This window comes from Zootoca vivipara, chromosome 8 (genome assembly GCF_965207765.1).
Source record: "Zootoca vivipara chromosome 8, rZooViv2.hap1.1, whole genome shotgun sequence".
Lineage (NCBI taxonomy): Eukaryota > Metazoa > Chordata > Lepidosauria > Squamata > Lacertidae > Zootoca > Zootoca vivipara.
The window spans coordinates 12,365,942-12,391,316 of NC_142591.1; the positions used below are offsets into that span (position 1 = coordinate 12,365,942).

Here is a 25,375-nt window from a genome sequence, read left to right on the forward strand (position 1 = left end):
TAGCACTTGCCTTCTGTTAACACTACCCAACTTTCATGACATTGCACTATGAATATTTTAATAATAATTTATTTTAATAAATTATTGTTATTGTTATTATTTGTACTCCTCCCAGCTGATTAGGTTGCCCCAGACACTCTGATAAGAAATCTGCCAAGAGTTCTGTGTATTATTTTTTAAGTTGCCGCTGTCTTTTCTCATCCTGCCCATGCTGGGAATTCTAGTAAATAACGCTCTTCATAATGAGTGGCTTACTCGCCAGCCATAGTTCTGTTTTGTGTGAAACAGGTTTCAGCCCTATGCACACTTGGATAACCCCCATGGAACTTAGTGGTACTTACTTTTAACTAAACAAATATAGACTCAACCTAAAAATTGTAAACGGATTTTCGGATCTCATAATACAGGCGCATAACTACTGTGAGATCTGCTCCTGTTCTTGAAACAGAGAATGTTGCTGCAAACTTTCCAGGTTGACTACTACTCCCATATATTTTTCTTTCCAACACAGGAGATACAGCAGCGGCATGGGCTAGCCAATTCAATCTCCTCATACCTTATTAAACCTGTCCAGCGGATAACAAAATATCAGCTTCTTCTAAAGGTAAGCACCATTTTCTTATTGGCATGGCCCCCAGGTGTGTGGGTGGGTACCTTTTACACTCAAAAAGATGCTGCTTCAAACATCTTACTGTATGTATTTGAGTGTGGATATCCAGGTACAAAATAAGCTTATTGTGTCAGTTATGAAGGACATAAATCATTTACTCTCTTTTTTATTTTTTATTTTTTTTAAAAAAATAGGTTTTTGTTGGCAGCAGAGATTGCTGGAATATCTGGGGTTGATCTTGAAATTCTCTTGCAATAGAATCTTTTACTTGGAATCTGAAAAGGGGAAATAGTCAATTGATCGCCCGGTTAAAAATGCTTCATAATTCAATGTGGTACACATGATTGGTGATAAGTTGTCACAGGGTTCTTTCAGAAATTACATTTCTAAAGTGCACCTCTGCAGTTTACACTTTATGCAGGCAAACATGATTGCTACAACATGCACAGGTCAGTGCAGTTCTACATCTTGTCCCTGAATCCAGGACACCTGTGTATGCATGTATGTCTTCTACAGGTTATGTACTGCAAGAGCGCACACTTAATCTGGCAACTATATTTACCGCTTCACATTTTGCAAATGTTTGATAGGATGTACCAGGAAAAATAGAGCGGTGACGTTTGCCACGTGAAGTATGTGTTCTGTGCTGCATGGATTTTCGGGACCACGTCTTGCATTAGGTTTTTAATGGCATTCAGTTAAATGTTTTTAAATAATATACCGTATAACTCTTTTTAAAGCATAAGTGTTTGGAGATGAGGAAGATTAAAAATCTCAAATGAATAAATGAGGACCTTCAACCCCATGCAGTAGTACTTTGGTTGCATTCTGACCCAAAGGGGCCCTCTTGAAGCAATTTACAGCAAACCATAAAACACAAATTTAAAACAACAGTAAACAACATAAAATGTTCAGCAGCACAAAAACAAAACCCATCCGTGGGCAGAGAGCCAGACAAGGATCTGATCAGAGCGAACAGACCATTGAAGCCCTGTTTGAAAGTTAGTGTGAAGATGCTCGATGAGCCTCTGGGGGGGAAGAATTTCCAGAAAGCCCCACCCTGCATGCCGCCCCAGCAGATCCTATCCCAAGGAGATGAGTAGGTAGGGAGGCTCAGATGGGAGCAGGCAATGCTTTAAATACCGCAGCCCAAAACCATTTAGGACTTTAAAGGTGACATCCAACACTTTTGAATTTGTCTCAGAAACAATCCAGGAACTAAGGCAGATCAAATAATGTCAGTTTGGCACTGGTATCCTCCCCAGCTTCAGTTTCCAGCACTCTTCAGAGGCAGCCCCATGTGCGGAGCGTTGCTGTAGTCCAGCCTGGATGTGGCAGCGAGTGCAGGCATGTGATCTCCATTTGGGGCACAGTCTGTAACCCTCTTTGACATACAGTGGTTTACAAACACAATTGGTTCCGGAAGTCTGTACTTAACCTGAAGCGAACTTTCCCATTGAAAGTAAGGGAAAGTGGATTAATCCGTTCCAGACGGGTCCACAGAGTACTTAACCTGAAGCGTACTCAACCCGAGGTATGAGTGTAATTGGTTCCGGAAGTCCGTACTTAACCTGAAGCGTACTTAACCTGAAGCAAACTTTCCCATTGAAAGTAATGGAAAGTGGATTAAACTATTCCAGACGGGTCCGCGGAGTACTTAAACTGAAAATACTCAAACCGAGGCGTACTTAAACCGAGGTATGACTGTATGCCGATCAGCATAGTTACACTGACCCCCGAGGCTGTTCCCACACTGGCCAGGGTCGGTGTGAACACTCTTAGCCATGCAGCTCCTCTTATTATAGTGTTTTGGGCATACAGGGCAAGGGCATGAGGCTAAACAAGCTGCTAAATGAACTTCACACGTTGTTGTTGTTTAAACAAATTGTATACTGCCCTATATCCGTGGTCTCAGGGCAGTTCACAACAGAATATACGAAGCACAAAATACATAATCAAAATAATCAAAACAATTGAAGAATACTGATGTATACACACTAATAAACAACACACTCCCCAATAAAAAGCCCTTAAACAATACTCCAGCCCACAGATAGACAAATCTAAATTAACATAGAACATTTAACAAGAATTTTTAAAAAAACCAACCCTCCAAATAAAGCATAAACCCACACAAGTTAAACCCTCATCCCTGTTAAAACGATAATTTTTAACACAAGGGGGCTGGCCCCACACCCTTGTTCCACCCTCGAAATGCTGCCACCACAGGGACGACACTCTTGGGTGTCTCCCCTTTTTTGGCGGCGGCCCCACCAGGAAGTCTTTACTTGGAAAGCAAGCACAGAAGAGTCCGTTACTGTGTCAGTCAATTCATGAAAGGAGCCCCTTGCTTGGCAAGGCTTCCTCTGGTTTGTGAAGTCGTTGGGAGGAAAAGTGAAGGAAGAACGGGGCTCATCCCAACTGGCCTGAGCATACGAAATTGAAAGGGAAAGTGCCCTTGTTTGGCTCCTCTTGCCGCCTGTACAAATCAGTGTGCCTATTAAAATCTAGAATATGTAATGGGAGACAGCTAAAGGGGAACGCGCTTGGCGTATAGCGTTACTGCTCTTGCTTATTCACAGGCACTTCACTTTATTCATAAATTAAGTCTTGTTGTTTGCTCACAGCCTTGCCCCCACCTCTCTTTATTGGTTTTAATTAAACATGCTGCTTACCTTCCCTTGCATTGCTCCTTCCTCTGTGTAATCAGCAGCAGAGAGGGATCCCGTCTTCACAATATGCTTCAGAGAGCAAGGTTACTGCGCACCTGCTCAGCAGAGTGTCCAGGGACCCCAAAATCCATTAAAAGCAATTAAAGGAGGCTTGGCAGATGGTTGAAGTTGTGTATGAATAAACTAGCCATGAGACTTGAGAGCCTGCCCATGAATGAAATTGTCTACCAAATGAAATTTGTGACATCCAAGCAACTTTTCTGTATTGTATTAGATGCACTTAATTCATCTCCTTTGAATCCTTTTTAACTGCCCCCAAAGTAATCTAGTTTTTTTCTGGAATACATTAATAGCCCTTTGAGAAACCTCAGGCATTCTTTATACCGAAAGGCTAAGGTGCTGTTTGCTGAAGTTTTTACACTAGCCTCTTAGATAAAACCAATGGGGCTTGTTTATAATTAAATGATGGGGCAGAATTCTAAATGTGTGGGGAAAAATTCAGACCTGTGGTATAGTTGAGTAATGTTAAGACTTCAGGCTTAATGTCCATTTTTTTTTGGGGGGGGTGCTTTTAAATGGCAATGGGTATCACTTTGCTTGCTTAAAAACATGGTAAGATAACCCTGCTGTGCTTTCTGTCCCCTGCTTCTTCCATTGTGTGAGTGCAGTGCTGAACTTCGGCCCCAGAGTCCTGCTCTAACAGCACCACTGCTTCACACATTGATTTCCTGGCATCCAATGCCCCTCTCCATCTGGTCCAATTAGGGTCAAGCTCAAATCCCTTTGGGACTGACCCCCCCAATTTCTGACCACAGAGCCATCGCTTTTTTCCTAACTTTTTGAGACACTTGGGGTGTTGGCAAAGCATGCTGATACCCAAGCCCTGAGTTCTGGGAATGTGGTTATATGCTCATACATGGCATTCGTGCAAACCCCTGTCAGTAGCGTAACATTGCCCTTCCTGCTGTTCTCCATTTCCTCTGCAATTTGAGGAACAGCGGAGATCACATTGGGCTCTGCAGTAGGGACCTGACAACATGCTCCAGGTCAGGCATCCCCAAACTGCTGCCCTCCAGATGTTTTGGCCTACAACTCCCATGATCCCTGGCTAACAGGACCAGTGGTTGGGGAAGATGGGAATTGTAGTCCAAAACATATGGAGGGCCGAAGTTTGGGGATGCCTGCTCCAGGTCTTCTTTGGAGAGTGAGTGGGTTTTCAGTTGTCTAACATTCAGAAAAGCAGTCTGTGCTTCCTGAATTATTTCCAAAGGGTACTGGGGGCAGGATTTGTACATAATGCCGCTGACTTTTGTGCCACAGTTTTGTTTCTGAAGTTTCCCCTTTTGTGACAGTTCTCAGGTGCTAACAAGCTTTTACTGTTGGTTTTTGTGAAAGGAATAGCGTGAGAACAGGGTTTCCAATACTTAAGACTCCTCTGAAACCATGGACATTGTGACCTATGGAGATGAGCCATAGCTGAACAAAAGTGCATGCTTTGCACTCATAAGTTCCCGCATTTGAACACTCGTATCTCCAGTTAAACGCTCTTGGGTTACTTCCACTGGGAAGGCTCTCTGCCTTGAGGTCCTGTCCAGTCACTACCAATCAGAGTAGACTGACTGACAGCATCACAATTGGGGATTGTGATTCCATCTGACATCAGACAAATCTCCATCCCCTGAAGGTTTCAAATGGGCCTTAAAGATTCTAGTGCAGCCTTTAGCAGCTTACTATATCTTGAGTTTCAGAGCCAGTATTTTCACCTGATTTTGCTAATTTTATATTATGCTAAATCGGTGCTCGTCCTCTTGTCATATAGTAATGTTCTGAAATCTGTTTTGAGATCCACATGGTGGTGTTATTTTGTATTATTTATTGAGACTTGAATTGTATTCTATTGTGTGTTTGATCTGCGGCTTGTAAACCACTTTGGGAAGAATTTTTCTTGAAAAGCAGCATGCAGATTTGTAAGAACAGAGAGACCCAAGCACTGTAATAAATGATGCTGTTGTCTTTGCAGGAGCTGCTCACCTGCTGTGAGGAGGGCAAAGGAGAAATTAAAGATGGCTTAGAAGTGATGCTAAGTGTGCCAAAGCGAGCGAACGATGCCATGCATCTCAGCATGCTGGAAGGTAGGCTCCAGGACATTCGCTTTGCTCTCTGTGCAAACTTATTTCTAAGAACTCAGCAGCAACTCTGGGTAAACGCCTATTTACATGACAGCCTCTTGCAAGCAAAAAATCCACCTCCAGGTGACCAGGGAAGGTTTTGTCACCTGGAAAACAGCTTTAGAAATTGTAGTTGCGGTTGCTCCAGCCACACTGAAATAGTCTGTTGGACCATGAGGTTCCACTCCCACAGTGTGTGTTCAGGTTGTTCATACATTGGTAATAAGGAAGGCCTTTTTATTGTACAACTCATTTCTTACCAGTAGAGGGATATGCAACCAGATAATAAGAGATCAGGCCCATGGTGAAAATCACTTAAGCAGCCAGTTTGTGGCAACACAGTCCATTTATGTTCAAACAGCATCTTGGTTGTGGTAGAATCATTGCCAAATTACTTCTGAAGTGTGCTGTGAGGTGAATTTTGAGGCTTCTGCGGAGGAGGAGTTTATATAAGTATCAAAAAATGTGCGTAATTGCTGTTTTTTTCATCTTTTACAGCGACAACCAGTAGAAGGGTTTTGTCTTTCATAATGTACCTGGCCAATGCTTTATAGAATATTCCATCTTAAATCTTTATTTTGACCTTCCCGTAACTTGAGTTCCTGCTTAAAAGACGTCACATGTTTAGTGTTTCGTTTTTTAAAAAACAACCTGATGGTTTCTGATTGAAAAACCAACTTTCGCAGTTACATTTTTGAAAGTTTTTTTTTTTTTAGTTCAAAAATGAACTTCTTTGGAAACTTTTTCCTCAATAAACAATCACTTACCTAGTAAACCTTTTATACTTGCTTTCATGGTCTGACACTTTGCACAGTTTCTAAATCCTGAGTAATTCATATCAGTAGTAGTTTGTGCGGCCTTTACTACCACATATTTAAGCAGAAATTGTTGCAGTGGCCGTGAAATGTGGGCAGGCTTTATGGAATATTCCAATATTTCTTTTACACAGGTCAGCCTTTTAAACAAGCTCTGTTGAACATTTGCATAGTTGACATGTTGACACCTCAAGTGAAAGCATTTCCTTTTAGGAGCTGATTTCTACGGCTCCTAATCCATTTGTTGATACTTGTGTCCTTTGATGGATTATATATTAGACTTTATTCCTTACTACCATATACAGTACATACATTTTCAGTTTGGGGAGGCAGGGATGGAAGTGGTAGAAATTGTGTTTCACTGTTTCAAGCCAGTTCTGTGTTTGGCAGATGCTCTTTGGAAAGTGTCAAAAGGTTCATCCATGTTAAACTTTTGGCTTTTGTCTTTGCTGCGGACTGAATACCTTTTATATGGAGCTAATAAATGAAAGCATCTTCCACTTAATAACAGGGAAGGAACTTTTAAGTAATCATGATTTCTTCCCCTTATTTGCCACAGCTCCTTTATGGGTTTGTAAATTCAAGGTAGCAGCTACGTTCCAAATGGCTATTTGGGAGACACTAGTTTTAAGAACTGCTACATTAGCTTTTCAAAAGAGGCATTGTATTTATGCATGCAATCCATCCCTAGCAGGTTGAAATGAAGCACAATTTTGGGTGTTCTGGAACCATTTTGTGGTTGAGAATCAGCTCAGTCGAAACTGTTATTAGAAATTTCCATTGCAAAGTAGCTTGTAGGGGGAGGCAGCTTCATTGAAGTTTTGCAGAATGGAAATATTTTTTAGTGTGAAATTAAATGTTAAATGTGGGACCCAGGTGGCGCTGTGGTTAAACCACTGAGCCTAGGGCTTGCTGATCAGAAGGTCGGCGGTTCAAATCCCTGCGACGGGGTAAGCTCCCGTTGCTTGGTCCCAGCTCCTGCCCACCTAGCAGTTCAAAAGCATGTCAAAGTGCAAGTAGATAAATAGGTACTGCTACAGCGGGAAGGTAAACGGCGTTTCCATGTGCTGCTCTGGTTTGCCAGAAGCGGCTTTGTCATGCTGGCCACATGACCTGGAAGCTATACGCCGGCTCCCTCGGCCAATAATGTGAGATGAGCATGCAACCCCAGAGTCGGTCACGACTGGACCTAATGGTCAGGGGTCCCTTTACCTTTTTAAATGCTAAATAATACATTAAAATATATTGGTAGCTTTATTGAGTACTTATGAGACTGTAACAAAGTATTAAGGCAGGGGACTTCCAATTTCGTTTTTTCAGGAAAACCCTTGCAAGGACATGTTGATTATATAGATTAGTTATATTTTGAGGTACATAGCTTGTCGCTCATTACTAACCTTGTCATTGAGGGGGGGGGGAAGCTTAAAGGCTTCTGAGGAAGTCCAATGGTTTCTCAGAACTATTTCAAAAACTGCTAAGGTAAGAGAGCGTAGGAAGCTTTGTCACTAAGATAGAGCTTTTTTGCTCTCCACCAGCCTCCGTTTCTCTTTGCTTCTTTCAATTGTTCCAACTTTCTTTCTAGGTTTTGATGAGAACATTGAATCTCAGGGGGAGCTCATCCTTCAGGAATCCTTCCAAGTCTGGGACCCAAAAACTCTCATTCGTAAAGGTCGCGAGAGGCACCTTTTCCTCTTTGAGATGTCGCTGGTCTTCAGTAAAGAAGTGAAGGACTCCAGTGGGAGAAGCAAATACCTCTACAAGAGCAAATTGTTTGTAAGTCTGAAGTGAAAATCCAGCCAAATGTAGTTATTAACAACAAGCAGATGGGCTCGGATGTTGCAACCATGCAGAGCTTTTCGGTATACTGTGTCACTACTCTTCCAGGCTTTCCTTCCAGGCTGGAGAAAGGAGAAGAGCCATTTGAAGGTTAACTGTTTGCTGTAATAGGGCCAGCTGTGGAGAAAATGACAAACCTTGCAAAGCCAAGGGAAAAGGAGCTCAGATCCGTTTCAGAGGCCTCATTCTCTGCACGTCACTGACACGGATTGGCTGGCCCAGTTGCTAGCCAAACACTTGGATGTGGCCGCTCAAAGCCTGGCCAATTAACTTCAATCTTCATTACTCCAGTTTTGAAGCTCAGACACATGGTGCTCTCCAGGCGCCATTTTGCCTCAAACCAAAAATGAGTAGCTTTTTAAGGAAACACAGACCTGATACAGGAGTGTGCTCGCTTGAAAACTACAGCAGGACAGTTCAGTTTGCCAGTCTTATAATAGCCAACGAGCAATCACAGACCCAGCTCCTGGGATTGGGTGGAGGGATGGATGTGAGAAGAACTCGGGCAAAAGGTGTAGGGAATGGAAGTTAGTCATTTGCAGTCTCCTCTAATGGACTGATGTGGAAAGAGAGTGGCTTCTGGTTTGCTCCTTTTTTTTCTTTTTTCTTTTTGCAAATCAAGTGAGAAAATTGGGTATTTTAGGGTCTTTCTTTCTCTTACTAGTTTTATACGCTGATGAGGATTCCTACTTTTTTCTAAGGGGTTCCATACAGTTTTGCAACTTTGTGACAAGGTATAACAGAGCAGGTGGAACTTTGTCATATCATTTTAAATGTACAGGGGTGGAGAGGTGGGGGCTGTAGTCCTTGTCTAATAAAGTGAAACGCTTTCCAAGTTCCCAAATCCAAATAGCAATTCTTTTTCCTTTGTGGAAATCATCAATTTTGCAGATCCAAGGTGGGCGTCTATTAATAGAGCTGCATTAGTCCTTCCTTGTTCATTTCTGACAATTCCAGCGTCAACGAAGGCCGGCTTTGAGGGAAAGTCTCCCTCAATGGCCATGCACAGATTTCCCCCATGTGGATAAGCCCTTTAAATGTGCCTGCTTAGAAATGTGATTCTTAATTGAGAAGATTGTGGGTGCCATTCGACATAATTAAAACACCTCAAATTTATTAATAGTTGGATGATTTGAGTAGTACACAGGTGTTTTCAGAGAGTGTCCCATGGAAAACATATGGTGGTTTATGCCTTTTTATCGCAAAAGGAACTAATATTAGTGTCGGAAGCCAGAATGAGGGAGCTGAAATACACTGAAACAGTCACATATGCACCTCCTAGCATGGTTCTACAACTGTGACCTAGAAACAGGCCCAATATTAGACAGAAGAATAACTTCAGGGTGCAGACTGCCAGTCACACCAATTTGCGTGAAAGCTTTTGACTGATGCAACCAAACATGATAGCTTTTGTCCTAAACCAGGATTTGACCTAGAGCTTTCAAAGGAAGAGCCTCATGATTTTATTCCACTGAACCATGTAAAGTGAGAATGATCTACAACCGATTGTCAACTGCAGCATGTCAAGGAACAAAATCCAGACATGTCATCTTTTGGCTTTTGAAATTATTCCAGTGTTCTGCTTTATGTCCAGAATTATTGATAGAGCCTCTCTTTGTCCTATGTAGAGAAGATCCTGAACTACTTTATTCTGCAGTATCCTGTTTGACAATTGAAGCAGAATGCAGAAAAGAAGTAGAGAAATAAACATTCCTAGTAGGGGGCTACAGAAATCTTCTGAAAATGCCAGCGTAATAATGAGTCCTTCAGAGTACTGGTTGGCACCCACTCTTGCTAGAGAGAAAAAATACACCCTAACAATTTTGTAGCTAACTATAACTGGGATCCTAATGCATAACTACTCATAAATAAGTCCTATTCAGTTCACTGAGGCTAAGTGTGTATATGATTGCAGTCTAAACCGAAGCATTTTTGGATAGTCTTTGTCCCAGTAATGACAAAGTAGATGAGAAAGGTAATTATAGCAGCTTACTATAATACTCAACCTATCATAAAACACCCTATAAATCAGTAACTGCCATCACCTGCTCATTCTTTTATCTCAAAGTAGCAGGATTCTGAGATTAGCAATTTGGAAATTAATTACTGTCGATCAATATCTGTGACATGTTTAACGAGCTGTAACTTTCCCAAAAATCAGCAACCTCGTGTCCATTCAGAACATTCAAAAATATAGTAGAATTTTAGCAATAGCTTGGTCAGATCGCAAAATATTTTTTATTTAAGAGTATGGCAGAGCACATATTACAGATCACTTAAGAAGTATTTAGTGTTCTTGACTAAAGGGGGGGGGGGACAGACTGAAGGTTGGCCATGGAATATGGATAAAATACAGGGCTATTGTCAACAGGAAACTAGTCAGGGAACAATGGAAGCAATTGTTGTTTGTCTGAAAGGGCATTGACCAGAGGTATGCCTATGACTATTCTAAAAATCTGAATTATATTCCTCTAATCTCTTCTGATTTTCAGACCTCAGAGCTGGGTGTCACAGAGCACGTGGAAGGTGATGCTTGCAAATTTGCACTCTGGGTTGGTAGGACTCCTACTTCAGACAACAAAATTGTACTTAAGGTAACTGTGGGTGTGCGGATACTCTTTAAGTGTGTGAAATTATTTCTGAATAACGGTCCCTCCTTCATCCGGCTTGCAGAGCACATTACCAACGGTTCTGAGCCTAAACATGGAATTCGGGCTTCAGAAAGACGGCTTCGAGAGGAAAAGAGCAAGCAGTTGAAATGTCCTGCTGCATTGTGGTCATTGAAATTCTACTCCATATTGATCCAGAGCAGATTCCAACGTATAGTTAGCAGAGTAAAAACTTAAACGTGTTGCGGGATTCCAAAAAGATAGACCAGAGGCAATTAATATTTCACCCAGCAGAGCTTTACTGCCACTGAAGGCAGCTGAGCATAATGGTCACAGATCCGATACATTCAGGATTGACGCTGTCCATAAGAAATCCAGTTGCAGCAGACTTAACTTAAACTTACAATAACTTATAATAAGACTCAACCTTAACACTAAGCATACTATGTACAGAACAGCACACCAGAAGGAAGAGAGATAGAAAGAGTGAAAACCAGGCTCCTTCTGGCCCTACTTTTATAGTCAGCATGACCTTGACAGAGGCTAGACTGGTGACTGGGAGCGGCCGCTGAGACCACATAACACCGGTCTTGAAAGATCTACATTGGCTCCCAGTACGTTTCCGAGCACAATTCAAAGTGTTGGTGCTGACCTTTAAAGCCCAAACAGCCTCGGTCCAGTATACCTGAAGGAGCGTCTCCACCTCCATCATTCTGCCCGGACACTGAGGTCCAGCACCAAGGGCCTTCTGGCGGTTCCCTCGTTGCGAGAAGCCAAGTTGCAGGGAACTAGGCAGAGGGCCTTCTCGGTGGTGGCACCTGCCCTGTGGAACGCCGTCCCAACAGATGTCAAAGAGGAAAACAACTACCAGACTTTTAGAAAACATCTGAAGGCAGCCCTATTCAGGGAGGCTTTTAATATTTAATAGATTGTGTTTTGTTTTGCTGTTGGAAGCTACCCAGAGTGGCTGGGGAAGCCCGGCCAGATGGGCGGGGTATAAATAATAAATTATTATTATTATAGAGGAGATAAGAGAACCAGTTTAAGCCAGCTGTACTCAGCTTCTCTGAAGGAATAACCCAAACATCATGAACCTTCTGCTTGTTTCTTTCATACAGAGAAGCTTCCAGAAGCTTCCAGGACGCTCTTGAATTAAGTAGAATAAGAAAGATCTCTACACATCAGGTCAATACTTTCTGCACTAAGAAATGCAAACTGACATTAACGCCATGTGCAAACGAGGCAACTGTATCAAGTATAATTTGAACGTCTCTTTTACACAACTACTGTAATATAATTAAGAAATACCATTTTGCAAATCTAAACCATGAATATACTACTGTAAATGGCACAACCAGGTTTGCTTCATCCCTCCTTCATACATGGAGTTGACTAGTGAAGGTAACGTTAAAAATAAATAAATCTGCCCTATTTTTGTATACCAAAACAAGTTGCTTATTTTGTCTTAAAGGCCTCCAGTATTGAAAACAAGCAAGACTGGATCAAGCACATCAGAGAAGTAATACAGGAAAGAACGATTCATCTCAAGGGAGCTTTAAAAGAGCCAATTCATATCCCCAAAACTGCACCAACAACAAAACAGAAAGGAAGAAGGTTAGTAACTGCAGAGAATGTCATTTCCAGCCTGTCATTCATGAGATTTGTCTCAAATGTATGTAAGGCTGAGCTCTTTGGGAAAGATGATGTTGTTGTTTTTATGTTGCTAGTTAGATCTCAGTACTGAACTGTAAGTTCTTCAGATAATTTCACAGCACAGAAACTTGAGCACATGCATTATTTTGTTGCATGCTATTCAGACCCTTATTTTAAAAGTTGCTGTGCTTGGCTTTTGAAGAAGTTAACACATGTCAGATGTACTAAACAAGCAAGCAAGCCGCTGTCAGACTGTACTGAAATGTATTGTATAGCAAATTGCAGTCACCAAATGTCTGGCTCCATAATTTCAGAATGCATAGGTTTAACACATTAGCTCCCTTTATTTTGGGGAGTATTGGGGGGGGGGCGAGTTGGATGTGGCTTGGAGAATGTGCATAAATTGTCATCCTAAACAGGGAATTTTGTGCATTTCCCAGTTCATAATCTCCTGATATATAGTAGTCTGTCTGTGCTAAAAGTGATGGACAAAGGAATTTATTCATTTCATACATGCCAAGATCAGTATACTCTCCAGTGAGCATTGCACACACAAAAAAAACACCTCCTCCCTTAGGCTCACTATGTGTATGGATTTTCTGTACCTTCTTAATAATAATAATGCTAAGAAATTATTTATACCCCGCCCATCTGGCTGAGTTTTCCCCAGCCATTCTGTGCGGCTCCCAATCAAATGTTAAAAACAATGCAGCATTAAATATTTAAAACTTCCCTAAACAGGGCTGCCTTCAAATGTCTTTTAAAAATAGGATAGCTGCTTATTTCCTTGACATCTGCTGGGAGGGCGCCACTACCGAGAAGGCCCTCTGTCTGGTTCGCTGTAACCTCACTTCTCGCAATGAGGGAACCGCCAGAAGGCCCTCGGCGCTGGATCTCAGTGTCCGCTGTGAACTTGCAGTTGATAGTGTTTGTGTACATTCTTTATCCAGTTTGCATTATCCATAAATTATATTAACAACAATCGATTTTAAAGTTAAACAGTGTAACTAAAAGTACGACGACATGTCTGATTTCCTTCTCTTAGGTTTTGCGCTGCATTTTATTCGCCTCCTATTTGAATGTCTGCTTTTGTACATGGAGATGAATATTAACATCATCCTATGCAGAGAATGTTTTTCCAGCTAATGACAATCTTAACTTTTGTTTTCAGAGATGGAGAAGACTTGGATAGTCAAGGCGATGGAAGCAGTCAGCCAGATACTATTTCAATTGCATCACGAACCTCCCAGAATACACTAGACAGTGATAAGGTAAGACATAAGTATAATTAGGTTTTTGGTAAGTGTTTGCTTATGCCTTTTTTCCTATAATCATTGGCAAGTGATAGCCATGACTGCCTTTACATTACCTCTTCATATTTGGGAATCATGCATGTTTATTTCCTACAGTGGGTCAAAATGCCACATGAATGGGCGCACAGAATTCATAGGCTCGAAATCCGATCTTCATGTACCTAAGAATGGAATTGTATGTTTGCTTTACTTGCTTTTATATCCTGTTCTTCCTCAAAGTAATGTGCAGCTGCTTACTTATGGTTCCCAGGTGATGTGCTGCCCAGACATTGCTCATGGCCCCATCCCCTTAGTTTCAGCTGTCAAAAACCGTACAATGGTCTTCACACAATTCCCTGGGCCAAAATAATGATCTGTGCAAAAGGACTCTAGCTACTCATCTTTTAATAGGTCTCGTGGACGCTTTCGGTTCAGCTGTATATAAAATATAAGTGGATATTTTTACATTCCCCAGTAAATAAATTCCTAAGTTTCTCTAGTTCATTGTTTCCTTTTGTTCAGCTTGGGCCTTAACCAAGTACAGTTTGTACCTTATTTTGCGACCGGGATCCATTCCGGAGCCCTGGACGCTAGACGAAAAGGACGCACGACACAGCGGCGCTCTGTGCACGGACATGGAGCGTTTTGCACTTCTGCGCATGTGCGAGCGGCAAACCTGGAAGTAACCTGTTCTGGTACTTCCGGGTTTGCTGCAGACATTCGACAAAATGGACGCTCGGCAAGGCGGACTCAAAACGAGGTACCACTGTATGTGAAGTTTTTGGAGTCTTCACAAAGGCGTTGCTGAGCGCTTCCATCACCAAGAAAGCAACTGTTCCTCTTAAGAGTTTGCATCAGGGGGTGGTTGTCAGAAGCAAAACTTATTTTTCACTATGTAATTGAAAGGTTTGGAGGTGTGGGTCAGCTGACCTGATCCACAGCTTCAAAAATATTTACAGGCATTCTCCTCTTCTCTCTGCCCTCTGCAGCTTCACTGCGTACAGAGAGCTAGCTTGAAAAGGGAGAGCTTTGAAGGTGCAGGTTTATTTTTTTCAGACTGACAGCCAACCCAGTTCAGGTTCAGGTTCTTTGCAGCCTACCCATTGCTGGTCAGTCTTCCACCTGAGAAGTAACCCTTCTGCCTTCCAGTATTTTGGCTAACAACGCAGAAAAAATAAGATTACTCCTGTGAGCATTTTTATTAAAATGGTGCTCTTTGAATGATGTACTGTTTAATGTTAAATTCAATGTATTGGGCTGCTTCTACACAGACTTCTGCTGTTTGGTTAATTAATGGCACCCTGCAATTGTGTCTTTGAGGCTCAACATTCACCGCAAAATTTATGACTCCAGGCCTAGCCTTTCCATGTTTGTGTCAATATTTGGACACTGCCAGGATACCTGTGACTCCTGAGAACTATCTTGCCGCAGGCAATTCCAGGGTAGCAAATCTGTCCCCTGTATGTCACAATGTAAATTTATTATAAATATCTTTTCTGGCATCACTGTGCCAGTAGCGAAGGTGAGATTTATTTGTTTGCTTATTTGTTTTAGAACAATGCTGTCAGAGAAACTATGTCAGTTTTGTGTAGGAAAAACCTCTTTAGTTTTCAGACGATGATAGCACCAGTAGATCAGTGTTTCCCAACCTTGTGCCTCCAGATGTTTTCGGACTACAATTCCCATCATTCCTGACCACTGGTCTTGCTAGCTAGGGATGATGGGAGTTGTAGTCCCAAAACATCTGGAGGCACAAGGTTGGGAAAAACTGCAGTAGATAGTGCCATGACGGGGTAAATTTAGACTCTTGGGGAAAGCTTCACTTTTTTCATGAAAAATAAAGTTTTCCTCCCTATCCTCAGGAATGTTGGATAAAACATTGACCTCAAAGCACTTCATAAGGACGTTTTTTCAAGAAAGGGCCTTTATGGGTGCACAAGTATTTATTATTTGTGCTGAATTCACATATTATTTATGCTGAAATCCTACAGCTTTGACTCACTATTATTGTACAAGCAAGAGACAAATAAAAGATTCAAGTGACAAGCCCTCCTGGTAAAATGGGCTCAACTTTTATCTGAAGCTTGAGCCAGTAAATAGTACATTGTTATTTCTGGTCCACCTGGGTGAACAAAGTACAGAAGGCTAGAGACTCGGCTACACAGCTGCAAATAAAACGCTTTAAATGTGTTGTAAAGTGCAATATACAAATGTGGCACTAGGTGGCGACAGTGAGCTATGCAAAATTCAGTGTATTTTTCAAAAAAAAAATTAAAAGCCTTTTCAGAACGTTTTCTTCCTATGTGTGCACAACTAGGATAGTAAGTAAGTACTAGCTGGCTGGAGCTGGTTATATTATGAGGGTAAATTATTTGGATAATTTGCTGTACAAGATGTTGTACACTACATTATTCTGATATTAAGGCTTTATTGGGAACTTAATAGTTCCACACTAGATTAGCGATTTAGTTGACAGATACACAACGCAAAATAATGTTTTAACAGGGGCTGACAAGCTTGTGACCTCTAAGTGTTGTTGGACTAAAACCCCAAAGAAGGAAACTAAGAAGAACTCTTTATTTTGGGAAATCTTTTTACATATATAAATCATAAGATGCCTATGTGTTTTCTAGAAAAGCAGGCCCAGATTAGTGTGGATGGAAACCTGTACAAAGTTTCTGAAGTTCTGATTTGCAAATTCGCTAAAAGTTGGGAGGTTAAACTGGTATTTCATTTTTATTCATTAGAAATATTTATAATCTACCCTTCAGCTGAAAGTCTCGGGGCAGAAAGATGCACAGTCAAAACCAACAATTAAACACTAAAATGCAAAATCCCATTACAAACAAAACCAGCAACCAAAACCCAAATGACCACAGCACCTCACTTTTAAATTTTGTATATTTGTTTCCGCATTACTGTATTTCGGATGTTCAAATGTTTGTTATGCAGCTTTTCAGCAGAATGTTTATGAAGTGATGAGCGAAATCTATTTTTTTTGATTTTGCAGAATGAGAAAGTAATGAAATGGATTTGGATTTTCGATCGTTTCAGTTTTGATATAATGTGAGCCGCTTTGGGCCTATTTGTAGGGGAAAGCAGCGTACAAATAGTAAAAAGTACATAAACCTAAAAAGCTGAATAAATGGGATACTTGCTAACTTGTGGTTAAGACATACTGTTCAAAGCATCATACAATAAAGACTAAAAACAAGAGTCTTTGAATAAGTATAATCTCCTTAACATCTATTAACAGATACTAAAACTCCCTTAGAAATGCATCTAATTATTTTCAGGCCTGCCCTGATGAAGACTCAGGCCTTCTTATCATGCTTAATGGCACAGACCTAGTTTCCTCAGGAAGGTGGCTAATTCCTTTTAAGACCCAGATTGGTTCAGTTTACGAGTTTCGCTTTTGATGGGGCTAGAGGCATTTAAACTGCTGATTTTATTTGCTCCGCAGCAGTGTCCCGCTTCTGTTTTGCTTCCCTCCTCCTTTCCACTTTCTTTATCGCGATTGCTTTGATGTTTTATGAAACTTCCAGGGCCATCTGTGGCAGAAATGCAACACACACACACACACACACACACACTTTGTAGATTAAGTGAAGTGGTGGGAGAGCCTGGATGAGGCATGGGCCTGCGGATGGCGGTTAAAAAATAAACTGTTCGCCACATGCTAATTTGAGGGATGACTCTAATAGTAAAATGTCAGCATCTTCCAAAGGGCGATGATGCTTGCTGCCTTGTAAATTGTCGACTCAATCTGTCGCTTTTTTTGGTAATAGTTTTGGGGACTTCTCTGTAGTGTTGCCTTATGCCTCTCTCTCTCTCTCTCTCTCTCTCTCTCTCTCACTCACTCTCTCTCTCTCTCTCTCTCTCTCTCTCTCTCTCTCTCTCTCTAACACACTGCTGACACACACACACACACACCGGATCTTCTCCCATTGGTAAATCATACCGAATCCTGAGCAGCACATATTGGCAGCCCTGTTTAGGGAACCTTTTAATGTTTAATAGATCATTGCATTTTATTGTTCTGTTGGAAGCCGCCCAGAGTGGCTGGGGAAACCCAGCCAGATGGACGGGGTATAAATTATTATTATAAATTATTATTATCTGTACATTCAAAAGACAAAGTGGGGCTCAAGAAGCCCTGCTTCCCTTGAACTTCGGAACCGACCCCCTTGAAATAGCTGTTGATTGGGCTTGTCTGAGGGCTGCAGCAGCCGTATATTTTAGGACAGGGGTCAGCAAACGTTTTCAGCAGGGGGCCGGTCCATTGTCCCTCAGACCTTGTAGGGGGCAGGACTATATTTTGGGGAAAAAATATATGAATGAATTCCTATGCCCCGCAAATAACCCAGAGATGCATTTTAAATAAAAGGACACATTCTAGTCATGTAAAAACACCAGGCAGGCCCCACAAATAACCCAGAGATGCATTTTAAATAAAAGGACACATTCTAGTCATGTAAAAAAATACTGATTCCTGGACCGTCCGTGGGCCGGATTTAGAAGGTGATTGGGCCGCATCCGGCCCCCGGGCCTTAGTTTGGTGACCCCTGTTTTAGGATCTTATATATAGTGTTTGCTCTCGCCCAAGTCAAATTTTGAAGGTTGGGATTTGCATATCTTTTTTATGAAAGCAACCATCAGCTTTGCATGGGTTCAGAAGCACTTGAGGTACCCTGATTGTTGTTGTGTGTTTTTTACACAAGTTGGCAACCCTAGTGTTGCACTCTTGAGTGCTAGCAACAGGAGCCACTTGTCCATAAGTGTATGGGAAAATGCTCCCTCCTGCATGAGGCCTAATATAAAAATCAGAGGAAGGGGCTATAAATTTAAGGGGATGCGACTAGATCAATATCTATAAAATCACGTATGGTGTGGAGGAAGTGAACAGAGGGAAGGTTTATCCTCTCTCACAGTACTGAAACTCTGGGCCAGCCATTGAAGTTGAATGTTCGAAGACTCGAGACAAACAAAATGAGGCATTTCTTCACACGTCACATAGCTAAAATATGGAATTTACCACCACAGGAAGTAGTAATGGCCACTGTTGGAGTTTAAAAGGGGGATTGGACAAATTCATGGATGATAAACTATCAGTGGCTAGTGGCCATGGTGACTGTAGGCTGCCTCCCATGCAGTAGGCCGCTAGAAACCAATGGCTGGGGAACAGAAATGGGCCACCCCACTCGCTAGGCAAAGTGAGGCGGCTGCCTCAGGTAGCAGGTTCCACAAGGGCAGCAGATCCTGCCTCCAAGGAATGTGTCGCCCATTGCTGCCGCCGTCACAGAATTAGTAATGGCTGTGGTGTGTTCCTTGGAGGCGAGATCTGCCTCCTCCTTGGAAGCCTCTTGGATTTGTCAAGTAAGATGGATAAGATACCCCTCTTTTTCCTGATCTTCACTCATCCCTTCTTCCCTGGTGGAAGGGGGAGGGGCGCCATTTTGTGGTTCTCCTCGGGTGCCAAGATGGCCAGGCTTCTAATAGTCTATTTTGAGAACTGGTTGTGGAGCTAGGTGTATCTTTGAGCTGATCCGATAGCACTGTTCTTCTTTTGCTAAATCTTCAGTGGTTAATAGTGGAGAGAGACGCAGAAGCTGTTAGGCACCTTAAAATTGCATTTCCTGAGCTGAATTCCCTGCCCTGATGCATTATCGATGCAATTTTATGCAATTTACTCGAAAGTCAGTCCTATTGTGCTCAATGAGGCATACTCCCCAGCAAATAGGACTGGGATTGCAGATTTCCAGTCTTCAACCCTTGCTTCTCAAACCCCAAGATAAGTGAGCAAGGCTGGGCTTCCATCTGCCCTCCCAAATAGCTCTTAGCTAAGTCATAGTGCCTTGCAAGCTTTTATCTTTATGGTGTTTCCCACTTTGATACAGCTTCCTCGGGAATGAGCATGGTATCTCTGAGGCAACAAGAAGCACTTTGAAATGCTCTTCCGTAAAAGGCTTTCATAAGTATGTGCTTAATTTCCTTCTGTGTTTAAATTCCATCTTGGCTGACTTGACTACCTTGGGAAGGCTGTAAACAGGCAAATGTTTAGGTCAAGAAAATAGGATAAAGTTAATAATTCTGTCATGATTTTTGAGGCGTGCCTTTCACTTAGATAATTATAGAGCATAGGTTCCCCCCCCCACCTCCAGTTCCTGCTAAATTGTCAAAGAATACCAGTAGCACAGTAATGTTCCATAATCTGGAATAAAAGCTCTCACACAGAATCCAGAAAATAGATTTACTTCTTAAAGCAAGCTTCTAGTCCTTATGATTTTTTTAAAAAAGAAATTTGAAAAGGCTTTAGCAAAGCAAGATGTGGAAAACGATACTGCTCATGCAAATACGCCTTCCCGCTTGCTCTACTGTAAGCTCTGCCATTGCTTAAAACTGCCATTTTCTTCTCAGTATTCCTCCTTTCTTGTTGTACTCAAAGCTTCAGCTCAGCTGCCTTGTGTGTACAATCATTCAAATACTGAATTATATAATTTAGTTAAAGTGGCCCCCGCGTGCAAGATTTGATGGGTTTTTTTATTTCTGGGTTCCAAAATCTTCTTAGTTTCAATTACATTCCGGTCATAATAATAATACAACAACTGCAATATTAATAACTTCTATTCGTGTTGACACATTAAATGATTTGTAAAATTTCAAGTGAGGAACTCAAACTGTATCCTTGTTCTTCCTGTGTGTGGCAGTTATCCTGTCCATGGTGTTTCTTCCTGTCCTTGTAAGATGTTATGTCTTTCCCCTGATTGTTGCTGTTAATCCATCATGCCTTGGATGGAGCTGATTTCCCATTTTTGTTCCAGAAATTTCTCCATCGCTCCATCACGTGCTTCATTGTTTTGCACCAAGGACTGTCCCAGTAAAGAAGCTGTTTTCACCACTTTTCCTCTCAGCTGGGAAGAAGAGTGGTCTGTTGAACTGCAGATGACTTAATAAAGAACCTTATCAGTTCCCTGGCAGCTCATAGACGCCTTCCATCCTTCCTTCCAGCTGAAGATATATGACCATTTATCCTTCCAATTGTATTAAATTCCAAATCCTCTTAGCGTTATTCATTTCACTTCATAGATAATAAAGGATGGGGAAGAGTCAGCTCTAAGTTTCCATAGTAAACCTTTTGCAAAATAGAGCTTCCCTCCCTTTTTGCATTCCGTTTGATGTTCTATTAAGGGGGGGGGATTTGCAAGGATGGTTTACCCTCAACCATCCTTGTTTTTCCTTCGCCAACGATCTCCCGCTCTTGTGGGGGCTGCCTCCAGTAAGGCATGGAGGAACCGGAAGCCCAGGCCTTACACGTTGCAATGTGCAGTAGGAGGAGGAAGAGGCAGGCGATTCCCATGGGAGTGGTCTGTGTGCAACAGGGGTGTAAAGCAGGGCTGCAGAATACAAGACGTGGCTTCAGAAATAGAGTTAGGAAGCTGAAAAGTGAGGGCAGCCATTGAATAGGGTTGGAGGCTCTAGGGAGTTAATGTTGGGGTGGCTGTTGAGTGGAGGAAGCAGGGGTGCACCCCCCTATACATACAAAGGACCTGCCCTAAAGTCCTCCTTCTCCCTTCCATCCTTGTTTTTCGTTTGCACCACTTTACTTCCTGCATGTTTGGTTTAAGACACCAGCGCCCAAACCTGCAGAACGCTAGCTTCCCACGTGGAGACGGACGTGTTCCAGACACCTGCAGGCTATTTGAGCCTTGATCCTCCATGACAAAGCTGGTAGAGCCCAGTTTTGAATGATCCATTATTCAGGCTGATAACTCAGACTGTTCTGTTCGCAAAGTTGTCGGTGTGCGTACATTTGAGGGAGGCCTACGTTTTGACGTTTTGTGGTCAAACTCTAAATCAAAAAGGCCCTTTTCTCAGAGCCTTCGGGCATACAGCTGTTTTCAATTGTTCTTGACTCCTATCTAGGGAGAGCCATAAAAATAAATCAGTGCCAAAAAAAAAAATATTGAGAGCTTTCCTTTGCCTCCCCCCTCCAGCCCCTCTCCCAGCCTCCCTTTGGCATAATTTTGAATGGACTGAGAGCAAATATATAAGAGAAGTTAGGGTTGGGGTGGGAAAGGGCACCCCAGAGCACATTTAACAAGCGAGAAGGCAGCTTGTTTCTGAAAGTGTGCACCTCATAACTTGAGTAGAGACTGTCCAGAGAGACTTAAGTAGGAGCAGTATGATTAATTCCTGCCTGTGTCTTGACGGGTTCATGCTGATTTATTTTACTTCATTATGAGAAACATAAGGCTTCTCTTTACCTCCCTTCTCCCCCTCTCCTTCTTCCAGAACTAGGATTTAGGAAGCAAGGCTGGCAGGCAATGGTCATGGGAAAGTTCTGCGAGAACTGCAGACATCCTGAATAAAGTTGTGTCACACAGAGTGTGGAAAGGAAGGGAGGAATTGACCCAACATTAAAAAATAAAAAATGACTCCCTAGCAGATAGCTTCTTACACTTTTCCCTAGCATGGCATATCAGTGTCCTTGATGACCAAAGACATATCCTCACAGAATCGCCTGTGCCTTTCAGAGCTCAGAAATGACACCAACTGCTTTAACGAAATTGGCACAGTAGAATCACTTTCCTTGCAGTGTGTTAGAATGTAGCCGAGAATTGCATTTTTGCCCCTGCTTGTTTTGGGACCATTGTAAGAAACACTGGAAATATATTGATGTGGGTGGCATACCCCACCAGAATTTGTAAGCCTACGGTACTAAAAATTTTCTCTGTTTTGTTGGCTTCTTTTGCAGCTGTCTGGTGGGTGTGAGTTGACCGTGGTCATCCACGATTTCACGGCATGCAACAGCAACGAGCTGACAATCCGCCGTGGTCAGACGGTGGAGGTTTTAGAGCGGCCACACGATAAACCTGATTGGTGCCTAGTACGAACCACCGACCGTTCCCCAGCTGCGGAAGGACTTGTACCCTGTGGGTCTCTCTGCATTGCTCACTCTCGAAGCAGCATGGAGATGGAGGGCATCTTCAACCACAAAGGTAGGAGAACGAGGACTTGGAAGTCATTTGCCCTTACATCTCTCCATGTTTTGTTTATCAATGCTCTGAGGGAGTCTTTGGAAATTGGCACACCACTTAGGAGATACGGGGGTCCATGCCTGTTCAATGGCCATCACCACAGCCATACAGTTTATGTATGATGAGACTCTGTGCGCCGTGTTTTGAAGCTTTTGGGTTGTGACATTCAAGTGGAGCTTCACACAATTGTGGTTCACACTGAGTATTCCAACAGCTCCATGGGTGTGGCAAATTAAATATGGGTGGTAATCTGGCTGTGCTCGTTGAACAGCCCTATTGGAGTGGTTGAAGAACTGCGGGACGTACCACGTGACTTCTCAAAAAATTGCAATACAGTAGTTCCACACAACTCCCAAATGTAAAAGCATGTATTGCCATATAGCTAGATGACTAGGATCTACAAACCAAGAGCCCTCTGGCAGTTGGTAAGATCCCCTGTCCCAGTTTTCCCCTGTGAATTGCGGAGGAAAGGGAAAGGGTCTATTCACGGGTTTGCTCGCACAACACACTGGCCAGACCTTGGCTTAACAAGGCTGCATGAGCATGTGAGCTCCCCTCTTCTTTTTGCTGCCGAGCCATATTGAACCAAGCCAAGGTTTAGCATAGCATGTCATCCAAACTGTGGTGGTTAAGCTCTCTCCTCGCTAGCCATGAGCTATAAGCAAGGTCTGGGTTTAGTTAAACTTTGTGGCTAGTGAGGAGGGTAGGTAACAAGCCCTGATTTGGTTGACATGCTAAGCCAAATTTTGGCTTAGTAGCCAAATGGACCAGAAAGGAAAAAAGCAGCTGTGAGTTCCATGCAGTCTCCCTAAGGTGCAAGGTTTGACTTGACCTGGTGAAAACCAGGCCAGTGTGCCAGGAACGAGAGAGAGCAGCTTCACCTCCTCAACATCCACATTGCCCAGAGAAAACTTTGGAAGTTGACCAAGAGGGCCAAGGTTCGTACTGGCCTTTGGAGATAGAAGTGGTGAAAGAGATTTATACTGCTTTTCTCCTGAGGTCAGCACAAAGTGTGTGAGAGAGAACTCCACCTTGAATGCAGCGAAGAACTTGAAGGGGCTGGGTAAATAACGCCCACAAATAATGTCTGTTAACATCAGAGTGATATTTGTGGACCCTTGTGACAATCTCATGCTTGACAGTCTGAGGGAGTTAGAGAAGTTTCAGGGGAGCGCCGTGTGTTTAGAACAAACCAAAAGATATATTGTATGTACTTGTAAAACAGACTTACCCAGCACAAGCTGCTTGTTAAAAGTCTGAGCCATTTGTCCCATACTTAATTGGTATAAGACATCTGTGTACTCAGAACTGTCTCGGTGTTCTGTTTAATGTATTTGTCAAACTCTTCATAACAGTTTGCCCTGGAGAGAGAATGCAGCCTTCAAGAGTCTCACCGTCACAACTTTCTTACATGCACACTAGGAAGAGCTTGCAGAGTAGACATAGTAAAGTAAACTGCTTTTAGATACTTAGCTTTGTGTGTTTTCTCCGGGTTTAGAGAGAACCAAATCATGGAACAACTTATCATTTAAGTTGCAATTGTTAAGAATTTTCCCAGGAGGGGAATAAACCTCAGCATATATTTAAGTCAGTGTTTGCAGCCTATCTACTAAGCGACTGAGCTGTGAACCAAGAACTCCCAGGTTTTAATCTCGTCTCTGGCCTGAGTAGCCTTCAGTATGCCAATAACTCTGAACCTCACCTGCAATCTGTGGATAATACTTTAAGGACTGTTGGAAAGTTTGCTGAGAGCTTATGAAGTGCTTTGAACGCTCACATCTTTGAATGTTTATTATTGATAATTACAGGTAGGTAGCCGTGTTGGTCTGACTTCTGAAGAATATCTGAAGAAGTGTGCATGCACACGGAAGCTCATACCAATGTCAAACTTAGTTGGTCTCTAAGGTGCTACTGGAAGGAATTTTTATTTTTATTATTGATAATATTATTACAAAGAAAACCTTGGAGTAATTTTACAGCTAAACCTTAGGATGGTTAAAACACCAGTATGATAGGCTTTGTTTATTCTGCTGACTTGTTCTTCATCAACCAAAATATGCAAGCTGGGGGCATAGTTCTGTACAGTATTGGTTTTTAATAGCTCTCAAACACAAAACAGGCTTTGTTTGAAACTGCACACACATTAAATATACAATCGGTTGGAGTTCATGAACGACACTTGACCATGCAGCCAGGTGTGTTGATGGAGTGAAATCAGATTGTGTATGTGACAAGATGGCTACATTTGCTTCTGTCTCTTGCTAAATTCAAAAAAGTCATTTCGACATTACCAGAGAATGTTCTGAAATCAGCAGGCGTCAGGGCCGCCGGATTCTGGTGATGTAGCAACAGCAACTGAATTGCCTGGTGTTCCTGAAAATCATGGTTGATACGCCAACCCATGATAAGCAAGTGCCTTGAAGGACTTGATTAGCTTACGATATCCTGTTTTAAGTCAACTATGTATTATTCATTTCTTATCAAGTTTATACCTTGTCCTTCTGCACTAGGCTTTCAAGGCAACTGGCAAAAGGACATAGCAATACAATATTGAGGTGTAGGAACCGCAGTCACTATAGAAGAACAATAAATTGTTCAGCTGCAGACAGAAGGTGCTTGTCTGCATTAGATTGTTCTTGCTTCTGAAAGTAATTTAGGTGATATACACAGCATTTCTCAAGA

At 42.2% G+C, this 25,375-nt stretch overlaps 1 protein-coding gene across 3 annotated transcripts in view; it reads left to right on the forward strand.

The window, feature by feature from the left end:
- The window catches only part of TRIO (trio Rho guanine nucleotide exchange factor), a 262,864-nt gene that overhangs the window by 171,802 nt on the left and 65,687 nt on the right, over positions 1-25,375 (forward strand). For all 3 annotated transcript variants that reach the window (XM_060278041.2, XM_060278045.2, XM_060278044.2), the window contains exons 28-34: positions 512-604; positions 5,303-5,414; positions 7,848-8,038; positions 10,594-10,695; positions 12,182-12,324; positions 13,535-13,634; positions 22,411-22,654. In XM_060278041.2, the coding sequence (XP_060134024.2) occupies positions 512-604; positions 5,303-5,414; positions 7,848-8,038; positions 10,594-10,695; positions 12,182-12,324; positions 13,535-13,634; positions 22,411-22,654 (985 nt within the window). The remainder of the gene's footprint in view (positions 1-511; positions 605-5,302; positions 5,415-7,847; positions 8,039-10,593; positions 10,696-12,181; positions 12,325-13,534; positions 13,635-22,410; positions 22,655-25,375) is intronic.